This window comes from Lepidochelys kempii, chromosome 3, assembly GCF_965140265.1.
Source record: "Lepidochelys kempii isolate rLepKem1 chromosome 3, rLepKem1.hap2, whole genome shotgun sequence".
NCBI classification, from domain to species: domain Eukaryota; kingdom Metazoa; phylum Chordata; order Testudines; family Cheloniidae; genus Lepidochelys; species Lepidochelys kempii.
The window spans coordinates 174,626,908-174,641,873 of NC_133258.1; the positions used below are offsets into that span (position 1 = coordinate 174,626,908).

The 14,966-nt window shown below is 41.8% G+C and overlaps 1 protein-coding gene across 6 annotated transcripts in view; it reads left to right on the forward strand.

Annotated features, from left to right (window-relative positions):
- Positions 1-14,966, forward strand: part of PRKCE (protein kinase C epsilon) — a 519,169-nt gene that overhangs the window by 153,997 nt on the left and 350,206 nt on the right. For all 6 annotated transcript variants that reach the window (XM_073339116.1, XM_073339117.1, XM_073339118.1 and 3 more), the window contains exon 2: positions 5,364-5,427. In XM_073339116.1, coding sequence (XP_073195217.1) covers positions 5,364-5,427 — 64 coding nt within the window. The remainder of the gene's footprint in view (positions 1-5,363; positions 5,428-14,966) is intronic.

Consider the following 14,966-nt stretch of genomic DNA (forward strand, 5'->3'; position numbering starts at 1 on the left):
TGGGCTCTGGCTGTGGCTCAGGCTAGCCACCAGAGCGCAGACCTGGGGGTTGGGCAGGTTTGGATTTGGGGGGCTAGCTTGAGCCACTGCTACTGCTGCTGCGTCTGCACTGCCATTTTTAGTATGCTAGTGCGAGGTATGCCGGCACAAGTCTGCCTGCCTGCTCTGGGAATCACATCTCCCAGCTGCATTGCAGACATATCCTAATTGACTTCAGTGAGCTTTGGGTCTGTGGCAGACGAGGTCAGCTGGAGCATTTGAACTAAGTCATTTGATGTAAATGTCTTCGAGCTGCTGGCACGAGGTGGGCTTAGTGGAAGGTACTCAATTCTAGAGTAAGTTTTCCCTCCCTTTCCGCCTCCCCCTCAGTGACCCAACAGAGGCAGAGAGTGAAATTCTGAGACCACTGAAGTCACTGACAAAACTCCCCTTGACTTCAATGGGTCCATGATTTTCACCCTGAGCTTCTTGGCCTTTAGAAGTCAGATGAAGACCAATCTGTCTTCACAATCATTTCTGAGAGGGCAGAGACTGTTTATATGGAGAGGACTAGTTTTTGCCTGTGATAAAAGCACACATTTGACACCCGTGTGTATCCTGAGTGAAGTGGAAAGGTGCGTTTTTATAAACCTGTAAGTAAAGCTGTGTCGTCAGTACTGGAGCATTCAGTTTAACTGGTGAAATCCTTTGTTAGAAAATTACTTCAATAAATTCTCTGGGAGTAACGAACTGAGAGGAGAGAGTTTGGAATAGCTGGTGGAAGCTGCCTACTTCGTGGTAGAAATGAGTTCAGAGCTCAAGGCTCTGCCTTGGGCTGCTGGATGGGGGTGGGCAGGTGAGAGAGAGAGAGGGACACACACACACACACAGAGGACAGAAAGAACACTTATTTATATCTGCTGTGACGCCTTCAGCTACTCAGGAGAAGTATTGACTGACTTTGGCGGGGGCAGTGTCTTGGGGTTGGGCAGGTGGGAGGGAGAGTTTGATTTTTCAAATTCAAAGGCCTTTATTGAAAGCCCAAGTAAACATTATGTGAGGCTGGTATGATGGAGCCCTAGAAGTATTTTTCTTCCAAGCAGCCATTGGTGGAGTACTATAGAAATTGTTCAAAAGCAACCATCAGCTCAGACTTCAAAGCCTGTCCTTGCACCTGTGCTTCTGATCTCCTAATATCTTAAAAACTGCAAAAGGAGATACATAGTATTTCAGTAGTAGCATTTTTATTCATTTTTATTTCTATGTTGGAAATTATTACAAATGTCCTCACTAAATATTTAACACTTTACTGATATTCATGGACAACCTCTCAACCAGGCCATCCTCATCCCATGTCTGGACAAGCACCTCCTCCTTGATCTTCCTAACACCCATCTCCCCATCTCCTTTCCTCCCGATGTATTCAAAGTGCAGCTGCTAAGATTACTTTCCTGGCCCATTGTTTGACCAGATCACTCCTCAGCCCTCTTTGAATCCCTCCCCTGGCTCCTTTGGTGGAAGAGCGGCAGAAACATTTGTGTGAGAAGCTATCAGATGGATTAGGCGGACGTTATTGGCAGAGTGAAGGACACTGGGGTGAGCCAATAGGAGACAAGAACAGACATGCAATGAGAGGTTCCCATGTTTTGAAGGGCCTTATAGGTGAGCATGAAAAGTTGGAAACAGAAGGAGCCTGTTAAGGCTGCTCTAACTTACACCATCTGGCATGGTCCCCAAGGGACTGTCCTCCAGCTGGGGATATCAGCGCACAGTCTGGCCCACCCGTTTCCCCTGATATTCCCTAATCTCCCTTTGATGAACCCCAAGCTGGGGAGTTACATGCAGTCACCGCTCCCTCCGCACTGCCAGAGATTCCTTTGTTTTTCAGTTTATAACAAAACCATTACCAGCTACTCATCCCACTTAGCCTGAATGAGAAATTTTCTCCCAAAATGTGAAGAAAATAATGTTTTAACTATTGTTGTGACTTTCCCCTCGACGCCCTCTACAATATTATAGAACCATGCAAATCTGCACACCACTTAATCCTCAACCGAGCTGTCTCTTTCTCCCCACATCTGAGCAAAGATGCAACCCCAGCGTGAAATTTCCTATAACTAAGAGAGTGAGATATTATCATAAATAATTCAACCTAAACTGTAGTTGTCAAAATTAATGAGCAAAGTACATTTTGTGATCCTAGCTCTGTTGTTGTGTGTATTCACTTCCTTGCTAATTTGCAAAGATCAGGAGACCAGTGTCTCCTAGTCATTAGTGTGTATTAGCAAGATTCTAATGTAATGCATTATTTGTGACTTGAGATGCATTTTTTAGTGTTTTTAGTAGCCAAAATGTGTGACTTTAAGAAAACAAAGTTCCAAGCACTTACGGGTCTTAAGCACTCCCCTTTTCCCACTTCAGCAGATGTAGATTGGGAACTGATGACTGAGGTCTGGGGCAGTGCATAGTTGTCACCTCAGGAAGGCATTGAACCTCTGCTGGATTAGGTAGTAAGAAGTGTCAGCCCCTTGCACAATGACACTTACTCCCCTCCTTCTGCTCTCCATTCCTGGCCAATACATGGTGGTAAAGGTGCCATTTTCACCTACTCCCCACTCTGTTCCTCCCACTTGCTTGTGGGGAGTTGTACTGTGCATGAATCTCTGTGATCCCAGTAGGCCCTAAATGGCCATGCAGGTAGGTGTTGGTGCAGTCTTGCACAGTCAGGTAGGAAGAGGGTAAAATATAGCCCATTATGCGTTGCTTCCAAACACACTGCTACATTCCACTGAGATTTCAATGGAAGAGCCATTAGTTATGCTGTGTGCTCATATACTTAAATGAGACATTTTTCTTTCCTTACCTTTTACTGAAACTATTTTAAAGTTTCAGGAAAAGAGATTTAAATCACAAAAGCCGTCTGTGTAATGTGCTGGTAGTCAGATAATCTAACATAATTAGTGAAATTCAGAGTCGATGATGAAATGTACAGTGCAATATAGTATCTATCTAGGCATTTATACTGCATTCATCATTGTGGTATCTATCTAAACCTATGCCTTCCCATATCTAGAGCCAATCGGATCTACTTTTAAGAACTCTATCTTGAAAGGTGCTGAGCATCCTCAGTTCCCATTGAAATCCATCATCATGGGAGCAAAGGGTAATCAGAATCTCACAGGACAGGGCCATAAGGTGTCACAGGTTATGTATTAATTATATGATTACTTAAGAATTCCCAGATATCACTTTGAGGGTTGACACGTTCTTGTCCCAAGATCAGACCCCAGTATTAAAATTACTGTGTAGTTGGGAATCCCGATGTGCACAGTTGCAACACTCACACTATAGGAATCCTTCTATATGTATAATAACTTATTAATACATTTAGCAAAGTCACAAGCACTTTAACTCTTTAAGGTAGATTGAGATGATACAGAATGTACAACTGAACATCCATATACTCACAAAAAGAAAAGGAGTACTTGTGGCACCTTAGAGACTAACCAATTCATTTGAGCATAAGCTTTCGTGAGCTACAGCTCACTTCATTGGATGCTGTAGCTCACGAAAGCTTATGCGCAAATAAATTGGTTAGTCTCTAAGGTGCCACAAATACTCCTTTTCTTTTTGCGAATACAGACTAACACGGCTGTTACTCTGAAACCTGTCATATACTCACACCGTCCCTTGCAGAATAACCTGGAATGTTAGCCATTGTCTTCCTCATCACCATCACCTTCCTCATCATCACCAGTGGCCATCATCCTGGCACCTCCCAAACGCTACATCTCTCTCTCCTCCCACACACAGGCTGGGATACTGCTTTTATAATACGTTACTCTGACACCACTGTGTCTAATGCATAGTCAGTAGAGATCTCTCCTCTCTTCCTTATTTGTATTTCCTCACCCTACTTATGTTGGGGTCCCCTTCTCCTACATTCATTATCTCAACTTATTCTTATACACATCAATTCATTGACATGGCACTCTTGTAGTCAGATATCTGCAGATGTTAGCTCTTGTTCCTGTGGTTGGCTGGTATCATTCTGGACAAAATTCACCTTCACACTCTATTTCCAGTTCCCTAAAACTTAGGGGTGACCATTAGGTAATTTATCCAAAGTTCATGGGCTTCAAGCCTTATGCTAATGACTGAAGCTAATATCCTACAGGATACAGGCCTGTAGGTTCCTTGTATTACTGCTGAATATACTAAAGGCAAGCTAGCCTGATGGAATACATAACAAGGAACTTCCAGACAAATGTTAACGGTAATGAAGTTGTGTGCGTTAATTCCCCATATTCTGCAACCAGAATTCATCTGTGTCTGTTCAGAAACTGAATTGGTTATAAGTGTACTTTTCTCACTGCATTCCTGGCCTTAGTGTAAGTTACAGCCAAGTTATTTGGTACCACTTCCTTTTAAAATGATTTTTCAGTCCTTGGGAGAAGTAGTTAAAATGCATGGGGGAGAGTTGACAAAGCTTATTACTGTACTAAGGTAGCTTATTGGATTTGTAAAACGCAGCAGGACTGATCCTGCAGGGTCTGGAGACCCCTTGACTTCAGTGTGAGTTGGGGTTGCTTAGCACCTCATAAAGGTGCTTAGCTCTTTGCAGGGTCAGGTTTAGTGAGAGCATGATACTTGCTCTGTGAACAGTGACATGCCTTAGGGCAGTGATTGCCAAACTGTTCAGGGTCATGCCTCCCCTTACCCCTGTCTGCACACTCCCCACCCCCCAAGCCAGGGCCAGGAGCAGAGCCATGGCTCCAGGGGCGCGGGGAGAAGAGGATGCGGACAGGGGTTAGGGGGCTGAGGCTGGGGCCGCAGCTGTGGGTCTGGGTGTGGCTGGGAGCGGGTCCAGGGCTGGAAACAGAGCTGCAGCCAGGGTCTAAGACTGGGGATGGGGCCAAGCATGGTGCCAGGAGAGAGGGCCACAGCTGTGGGCGGGGCTGGAGCACAGCAGGATTGGGTGGGTGGCACTCCCTCCCTGCCACACATGGGGGCTAGCCTGGGCCACACCACACCCCTGCAAACGTTGTGCGCCCCACAGTTTGGGGACCTTTCCCTTCGGGTTTAAGAGTCAATGGAAACTTCTGTTAATGACAGGGTTCAGAGTAGCAGCCGTGTTAGTCTGTATTCGCAGAAAGAAAAGGAGTACTTTTGGCAACTTAGAGACTAACACATTTATCTGAGTATAAGCTTTCGTGAGCTAGAGCTTATGCTCAAATAAATTTGTAGTTCATGAAAGTTTATGCTCAAATAAATTTGTTAGTCTCTAAGGTGCCACAAATACTCCTTTTCTTCTATTAATGGTGCACACAGGAGCTCATTAAGGGAGCACCAGTCTAAGTGTTTTATTCTTTTCTCAAATACAGATTGACTTGGAGCCAGAAGGAAGAGTATATGTCGTCATAGATCTTTCAGGATCTTCAGGTGAAGGTAAGACCTTTCAATGTTTTATCTTGTTCCTCCCATGAATGGTGCTTTTTAAATAGATCTATCAAGCAACTGTTGTTGGGAAAACAGTGTACCACAGTATTGCTTAAGATCATGTTAAAAAGAAAATGTTATCTTTATGAAGTATATGTTGTTGTATCTCTAAGGAATAGCTGTCCATGTTAGCCCTGGAATTATAGACAGACAACAAGAAAAAATAATAAGATAGTAACCAAGATGCAGTAGCTTAGAGCTGTTTAATATACCTGGAATTTATTTCCAAGTACTTATTTGTCTAGTTTTGGGCAGAAATGTGCTATAAACCAGACACTAACTGTTAAATTTGTAGAAATAGATGTTATAAACATCAAGTGTTTCATCATACTAAATTATTAGTATTTTCCCCACTAAAGTATTCCCTTTCCAAGCAAAGTGCATAAGCAAAATATTTTCATAATAGAAGAGTAATGGTTGTATTGGGTAATACAACACTTGCATATAGGCTTGGGGAAAACCCTAGAAATCAGGAAGACTGGTATTCCATGGCAATTAAAGGTACTCTGAGGCAACTGTTTTTGCTAGGGATACTGCCAGTGGCTTCAGTGGGAGCAGGAGCAGGTCATATATGGTATGAAACTAATGTACAACAGTCCCAACAATTAAGAGTCCCAAAGCTCTTCTGTGTATTTTCTCAAACAAGCCCTTTATCAAGATTTTAGCTGCTGAAGTGTATTTGCTGGCATGGGGTCTTTCTTGGTGAGTCATTTTAAGCTGTGTTCTTTTGAATAGTTGTGTGTAATGCTGCCTGTCTAAACAGTGTCTATTGGTTCAGATTACTCAAGGCAGGTTCATGTAGGCCCTGGCAGGAGGAGAAATGGGAAACGGGAGTAAGCTACAGTTGTTTTGCCTGGATCACTTTAGGGATCAACAGAAGAATGTTTTGCATGTGTCATTTTGGTGTTGCAAAAGGAATAATTGCTGTCCATGGGTAATTGCTAGTAGTTCGTAAAAGCACATACTGTACTAAAGCCCTATTTAAAAAAAAACACACCTTATTGCTTACAGCTGGTCTTACAGCCCTGTGGCCACATAGGGCATTCTTCACACTCTTCATTCTTACATATAAACTGCATACATGATGCTTTAATAATAAATGCATGCCCCCTAAGCAATTCTCACTCATGCCTAGAAAAGTTACAAGACAATCTGCTTTGTTGTTTACTCTCATAGACTGATCAGCCAGAGCAATACGTGGAACAAATTTCATGTTAGTACAAATAGCCATATTTTTTTCTTCCTTTTTAATTGCTTTGTCTAGTTTAGAGCTCATACAAGTAAGGATCTAACAGTCCATCATGGTGTATGCAGATGTTCTTCAAAGCTTCCATTCACGGTTTATCAATAAGATCTTAATTCTGAATAGGAATAACCTCGCTATTTCAATCCTTTGTCACACACTGCCAGTGGTGCCGAATTGTCATGGGATTTTGTTTTTCTTTTTTATGTGAATGGATGTCCCTAGACTCTTTAAACCCTTAGGAAAAAAGAAAATCCTTTTGGAGAGGTGCACAGAATATAATAGAGATGAATCTAATAGAATTCTATAGCAAAAAGAACTTTACAGAGTTGATCGTTCTTTGTCTTTAAACGATCCTACAGAATTACATAAGTATATACATTTCTCGAATAGACTATAAAACAGGGCTGTCAAGAGATTTAAAAAAATAATTAATAAATTAATTGCACTGTTAAGCAATAATAGAATACCATTTATTTAAATAGTTTTGGATGTTTTCTACATTTTCAAATATATTGATTTCAATTATAACACAGAATTCAAAGTGTACAGTGCTCACTTTATATTTTTGATTACAAATATTTGCACTGTAAAAAACAAAAGAAATAGTATTTTTCAATTCACCTCATACAAGTACTGTAATGCAGTCTCTTTATCATGAAAGTTGAACTTACAAATGTAGAATTATGTACAAAAAAACCCTGCATTCAAAAATAAAATAATGTAAAACTGTAGAGCTACAAATCCAGTCAGTCCTACTTCTCGTTCAGCCAATCACTCAGACAAACAAGTTTGTTTACATTTGCAGGAGACAATGCTGCCCACTTCTTGTTTACAAGGTCACCTGAAAGTGAGAACAGGCGTTTGTGTGGCACTGTTGTAGCTGGCATAGCAAGATATTTACATGCTAGGTGCGCTAAAGATTCATATGTCCCTTCATGCTTCAACCACTATTCCAGAGGACATGCGTCCATGCTGGTGATGGGTTCTGTTTGATAACAATCTAAAGCAGTGTGGACCGACACATGTTCATTTTCATCATCTGAGTCAGATGCCACTAGCAGAAGGTTGATTGTCTTTTTTGTTGGCTTGGGTTCTGTAGTTTCCGCATCAGAGTGTTGCTCTGTTAAGACTTCTGAAAGCATGCTCCACACCTCATCCCTCTCAGATTTTGGAAGGCACTTCAGATTCTTAAATCTTGGATCGAGTGCTGTAGCTATATTTAGAAATCTCACATTGGTACCTTCTTTGCGTTTTATTAAATCTGCAGCGAAACTGTTCTTAAAATGAACATGTGCTGGGTCATCATCCGAGACTACTGTAACATGAAATATATGGCAGAATGTGGGTAAAACAGAGTAGGAGACATACAATTCTCCTCCCAAGGAGTTCAGTCACAAATTTCATTAATGCATTTTTTTTAATGAGCATCATCAGCATGGATGCATATCCTCTGGAATGATGGCCGAAGCACGAAGAGGCATATGAATCTTTAGTGCATCTGGCATGTAAATATCTTGCGACGCCAGCTACAACAGTACGGTCACTTGCTGGAGGATTCTCTGCTCCTTGAAGTCTTTAAACCACGATTTGAGGACTTCAATAGCTCAGACATAGGTGAGAGGTTTTTCGCAGGAGCGGGTGGGTGAGATTCTGTGGCCTGCGTTGTGCAGGAGGTCGGACTAGATGATCATAATGGTCCCTTCTGACCTTAATATCTATGAATCTATGAACAGTACCATGCGGACACCTGTTTTCACTTTCAGGTGAGATTGTAATTAAGAAGTGGGCAGCATTATCTCCTGTAAATGTAAACAAACTTGTTTCTCTTAGCGATCGGCTGAACAAGAAGTCGGTCTGAGTGGACTTGTAGGCTCTAAAGTTTTACATTGTTTTGTTTTTGAATGCAGTTATGTAACAGAAAAAAATCTACATTTGTAAATTGCACTTTCACGATAAAGAGATTGCACTACAGTACTTGTCAGAGGTGAATTGAAAAATACTATTTCTTTTGTTTATCCTTTTTAGAGTGCAGATATTTGTAATAAAAAATAATATAAAGTGAGCACTGTACACTTTGTATTCTGTTGTAATTAAAATCGATATATTCGAAAATGTAGAAAAACATGAAAAATATTTAATCAATTTAAATTGGTATTCTATTTTTTAACTGTGCGATTAATCATGATTAATTTTTTTAATCATCAATTTTTTTTTAGTTAATCATGTGAGTTAACTGCGATTAATCAACAGCCCTACTATAAAATGATTCCAGAAAGTTATAGAAAGATTGTGGATTTCTCCTACAGTACTGGTCTAAAACAAATCTTACAGTAGTGATCAGGCAATGTTATGGGCTATTACAGTAGAATACTGTCATATATTTTGAAAGGAATGAGACTAGCAAACTTGATCTCATTTGTAACCAGAAACCTTGGTTTTCAACTCCAGACCCTGGAGATTAAAGGCTTGTGCATTATAACCCATTACACCACCAAGACTCTTTTTCCTAAACATCATCTTTAGTTCCATCCTGGACCCACAAAAATCTAATTGTCCTGCAAAGTGAATTCCAATCATCAGCTTGTTTTCCCCCATATGCTTCTTGCATTGGTATGGCACAGTACCAGTAACAGTCAGTCTTGTGGTCCTGGCAATTTCCATAACACCCCTCTGCCCCACCCACAACAAAATCAAGGAATTTACGGGCTTCGACCACTCCTTCCTCCTTTGTGGATAGAGGGGTTGAAAACATGGCAGATCTCTAGCCCGGGCCATGAGAAGGCGTTTTGGCCTCTTCTCCACTATTGTCACTGGATGTTGTGGAGGTCCATGTATAGGTAACAGAATCTTCATATCAGGAATTGGGGACCAGGCTGTGATTGGGAAGAGTGCTGGGGCAAGGGACTGTGTGTGATGACATTGCTACTTGGATTCCTCGCCTATTCCAGAGACAAGCTGGGAATCTACAGAAAAGTTAATACAGCCAGAGGTTTTATTGACTCTTTTGAATGCTCCCTTTCTGCACTGGGGAACATCTTTTAGAGCAGGGGGAGTTCTGTCAGTGCGGATGCACCAGAGAAGTGGTGAAGAAGGCATTTGGACTTGCCTCCAGTTAATCTCAGAGTTTCTCTGCAGGTTTTGAGGTATTCAGTGTTTTTTTTCCTTAAAGCCCCATCTCCTGGAATCGCGTTATCTGAGAATCTCTGCTTTCATTTAAAAACAAATTTCTAGACCTCATAGTTGCAGAAAAAAGCTTGAAATTGTGAGCCCTAAAGCCTCAGAAACCAGGAGGCAAATAGAAAGATTCCCAAATTTATATATATTTGTTTACAATCTTATGATTTTTAAGATAATCATTTTGTCTAGGGCTTGCTCATAAGTTCTGAACATTTGAGGTTGACAGTGCTGCTCCTGAGACTTGCAGGTTTTGGCATCTGAACCATATATCCATTCTGCACTGGGGCGGGTGGGGGGAGGGGGAGAGGCGGAGAAGAAGCTCTGCCCTTGATGAAATGAACTGTTGCAGACTGTGCAGTGGGAGCAATCTGGACAGAAGAGTTTAGGATAAAATGCTGAGTGGACACTGCATTGTGGCACAAAGGTCCATATTTTCAAAGGCTAGTGTCTGTTGAGCAGCAAAATTGGTACATGTCCCCGTTGTGCTTTCAAAACCAGTCCTACACTTACATCTGCAAAATAGCTGGGCACCTAAATGTCGCTTGCATATGAAAGTGGTTGTGTTTTGTACCATATTTAGTGCATACACAAATTTGGAGGGTGAAAAGTTTTTTTTAGATGTCATTTTGGCTCATGTCATGGAACATCAAGTCCTTTTCCACATAGTTACTAAATACATGTGGGTTATTTATAACCCAGGTATCTGTGTATGAAGATATTACATTTTACAGTATTGGGCCCTGATACGGCAAAGATTTATGCATGTGCTTAAACACACCCTGAGTAGTCCCATTAAAGACAACAGTTCAGGACTACTCACAGTGTGCATGCATGTAAGTCTTTGCAAGATTGGGTTCCATGTATCTGTTTAAGCCCTTCTCGAGTTCAGTGTATAAAACATACAAAAAAACCAGAGAGGCTGAATCTCTTTTATCAACTGGCCTTCAAAACTGAATTTAAACTAAATACGACAAAGCCCTCTTTGGAGATTATGGCAGTGCCAGAAAGGGTTCCCTAACGTAGACTTGTCCATATAAACTTTAATGACGCATAGGAGTCAGATCAAAATTTTTGAAACACTTTTGCATGCCAGTTGTAGTTCAGATTGTCTTATCGTGGAGCTCTGAACAACAGTGCAGGTGTCAGCAGGTGTTTTAGTGCTGGTGTAAGAAGAGTTGCACCTTGCTTGCACGCACTCTGAATTTGATGCAGGGGCTGTCATGGCAGCGCTGACATGCTGGAGTTAGAAAATCATTAGTAGGACTGGTTATGATGAGCAAACCTTACAGCCTTCAAAGAACCTGCTTTGAAGTTGCTTGTATTTGATATTAAAAGTGCTTTCTAGGGATTTTCCTCTGCCCTGTGTCTTTTCTACTACTTCTCTTTTACCTCATTTCTTCTAGGGATCTTAGAGAAGATACATGCACAAGATTAAGGGCCTCAGTTCTAATTGCAAATTCATTATGTTTTTAAGTGGTAAGGCAAATTCTCAGGTTACAGAATAAAAGAACAGCTTTGTCTTGAAAGCGTTGCCAAGTAGAACAAGAGATCATTGGCAACAGTTCTGATGAAGTGAGCTGTGGCTCACAAAATCTTATTCTCGAATAAATGTGTTAGTCTCTAAGGTGCCACAAGTCCTCCTTTTCTTTTTGCGGATACAGACTAACCCGGCTGCTACTCTGAAACCTGAGTTCTGACCTGATACACTAACCCCTACATTTGCAAAGAATTACACAGGGTTTTAGGAAAACATTTGCTGTTATTGGACCTCATCTGACAGAGCCTTCTTTACCACTTTTAAAAGTTAAGGGGAAAGGCCCATTGCAGGTAAATAAAAAATGGCCAATCCCCCCCCCCCCCCCCCCGCTTGCCGGGATCTAAGCACTAATTGTCTGCTGTGTCTGTCTCTGTGAGCAATAAAGTGAAGTACCTGAAAGAGAGAAAAGTACTCTGTAAGGCAGAAGGACAAATTACATAATAGTACATATTACGGCATAGATAAAGGTATAGGCATGAATCCTGCAACTCGTAACTTGTGGGAGTAACCTTTACTCACTGACCTCAGTGGCACTGCTCATGAGAATTAGGGAATAAGCCTTACAGGCTTGGAATTAATTTCATTACCTTGAAGAGAAACTTCAAACCACAGAATAAATATTTTCATAGAATTTGCCAGACAGTTGGTTCATTCAGAGGCCCAAAATCTGCCCTCTCAGGTGCTCGCTCTGTGTTGGTTCTCCATTTTTCCATAAAATCAAGGGAACTTGACATGTTCAAAGTCAAAATAATAGATATGTAGGACTGGAAGAGACCTCAGTCAGTCACCTAGTTCCAGACCCCTGCACTCATGGCAGGACTAAGTATTATCATTCTAGACCATCTCTGACAGGTGTTTGTCCAACCTGCTCTTTAAAAATCTCCAATGATGGAGATTCCACAACCTCCCTAGGCAATTTATTCCAGTGCTTAATTACCCTGACAGTTAGGAAGTTTTTCCTAATGTAACCCTTCTGCCCGTCAGAGTTGGCAGCAACAAGGGCCGGGTTCAATATCTAGGGGATCCATTCCAATAACACAATGCAAACTGGCTCGAGCCTCCACCCAGTGACCTGGGACAAATATATACCACCCCCATTGGGCGCCTCCAAGAGGCAATACTTCCCCTCTCGCAAGCACATAGTCTGAGTGTAGCAAAAAGCCTTTTAATAACAGAGAGAAACAATGTGGCATTATGTTGGGGAAACACCACCAACAGGATTCATAACACAACCCATGAGCAAAAAAACCCACCCTAAGCAAATTGGGGCATGCCCTTTTCCCTTTGGTTCTTGAGTCCAGCAACCCCAAATCACCCAAAGTCCCAAAAGTCCAAAGACCCAAAAGTCTCTGTCCCTGATCAGGGCAGCCCCAGAGTTCGAAAGTTTATCTGCAGAGCTTTACCTCCCAACCTGTGTGGAGATGGGGCGGGGGTAAGAGGCACCTTACATGATCTGAAGCTGACCGCCCCACAGCTCCATAGGCCTTCGCTCCGCTCCGCGGCCCACAAGCAGCTCCCGCTGTCCCACGAACTGCTCCACCAGCCGGTCCACAAACTGCTCCACGTCCCACCAGCAGCAGCTCCCACCATCCTACAAACTGCTCCACCAGCCTGTTCACAAGGCACTCCAGCCGTCCCACAAACTGCTCCACAATATATCTTCAGGCTCCCCCACTACTTAACACAACACTCAGTGATTTCAGCTCTGAGTCAGTTCAGCTCTTTGGTGAATTCAGCTTGTAGTAGGGGAGCCTCAGTGCTGGTGCACTGTCAGCCCAAAGTGAGCTCAGCAGCCTGTAACTAGACTCCTAACAGAATCAAAATTAGCACTGATATTCCACAGTGGAGAGAGGAGGAAGTGCAATTAGCATGTAAGGCCCTCACCAAGGGGCCCATGCCACCAAGTATTAATACTTATCCCCAGCTTCTCTCAATTCACAGAGTTTTGGAACCCATGACCCTTGCCTAGCGAGTGCTACTTAGTTGATGGTGAGTCCCTCCATCATAACAAAAGGCCAAGTACAGTTCCAAGCACAGTTCCCATAATCAGGGTAATAACAATTTATTCTTCCTGCCCCAATAACAGAGACACTGGGGATCCCACAGCAGCCAAAGTGACCATTTGGGCAGCTATGGCCTCATTCTAGGCGGGGTGGGTGTGCCTATGCAAATGAGATCGGCCCCTGAAGTTCTTTTCCACAACTTGCCATACCTCACCACCAGATGTCAGGGTGGAGCTCATCCTGACACTGCTTACACTAATGTCCAACCTAAACCGCCCTTGCTGCAATTTAAGCCCATTACTTCTTGTCCTGTCCTCAGTGGATAAGAGAACATTTCATCATCCTGCTCTTTGTAACAACTTTTTGTGTACCTGTTATCATGTCCCCCTTCAGTATTCTGTTCTCCAGCCTAACCAGACCTAATTTTTTCAGTATTTCCTTGTAGTTCGTGTTTTCCAGAACTTTAATAATTTTGTTGCTCTCTTATGGACTTTCTCCAACTTGTCCATGTCTTTCCCTAAGTACTCCAATTGAGACCTTATCAGTGTTGAATAGAGTAGAAGAATTACTTCTTGTGTACAACAACACTGCTAATATAACCCAGAATGCTGTTTGCTTTTTTTTTAATAGCATTACATGGTTGACTCATAATTAGGTTATGATCCACTAATAACCCCGAGATCCTTTTTCCGCAGTACTCCTTCATAGGCAGTCATTTCCTATTTGGTACTGTATTTGTGAAATAGATTATTCCTTCCTAAGTGTAGTATTTTGTATTTGACCTTATTGAATTTCATCCTATTTATTTAAGATAATTTCTGCAGTTTGTTCAGATCATTTTGAATTCTAATCCTGTCCTCCAGTGCTCTTGCAACCCCTCCTAACTTGGTATCATCCACAAATTTTGGAAGTGTACTCTCTATGGCATTATCCAAATCATTTATGAAGATATTGACTAGAACCAGACCCAGGAGAGATCCCTGTGGAACCCCACTCCATATGCCTTTCCAGCTTGACTGTGAACCACTGATAATTATTCTGAGTACAGTTTTCCAACTGGTTGTGCTTCCACCTTATAGTAGGTTCATCCTTGGCTGAAGAGATTGAAATCCCTGAGAGTCTGATAAATTAATACAATGGTGGTAGTGGAAACTTCCCAAAGCAGAGAAATATTTGTACATATTGAAGTGTCAAGTCATAAGTGCAGTACTATTGTAGTTTATCATGAAAGATGCATGGAAAAAAAACAAGCCCAGCAAAATTGTTCCCTAAACAACTAATACACATTCGAGTTTCCAATGAAAATCTTTAAAGTTAATCTCTCGTGGTCAAAGAGGTATATGAAGTTACTCTGGGCCTGATATAACTTCCACTGAAGTCAATGGAAGTCTTTCCATTGACTTAAGTAAGTGCTGGATTGGGCTACGTATGAACAAAATATTCAGTGCTGAAAAGTAAGGTATTTATGAAGGTATAAATATTTTGGATTACCCACCTTCATGAGATCCAGTTCAAAATGTGTTGT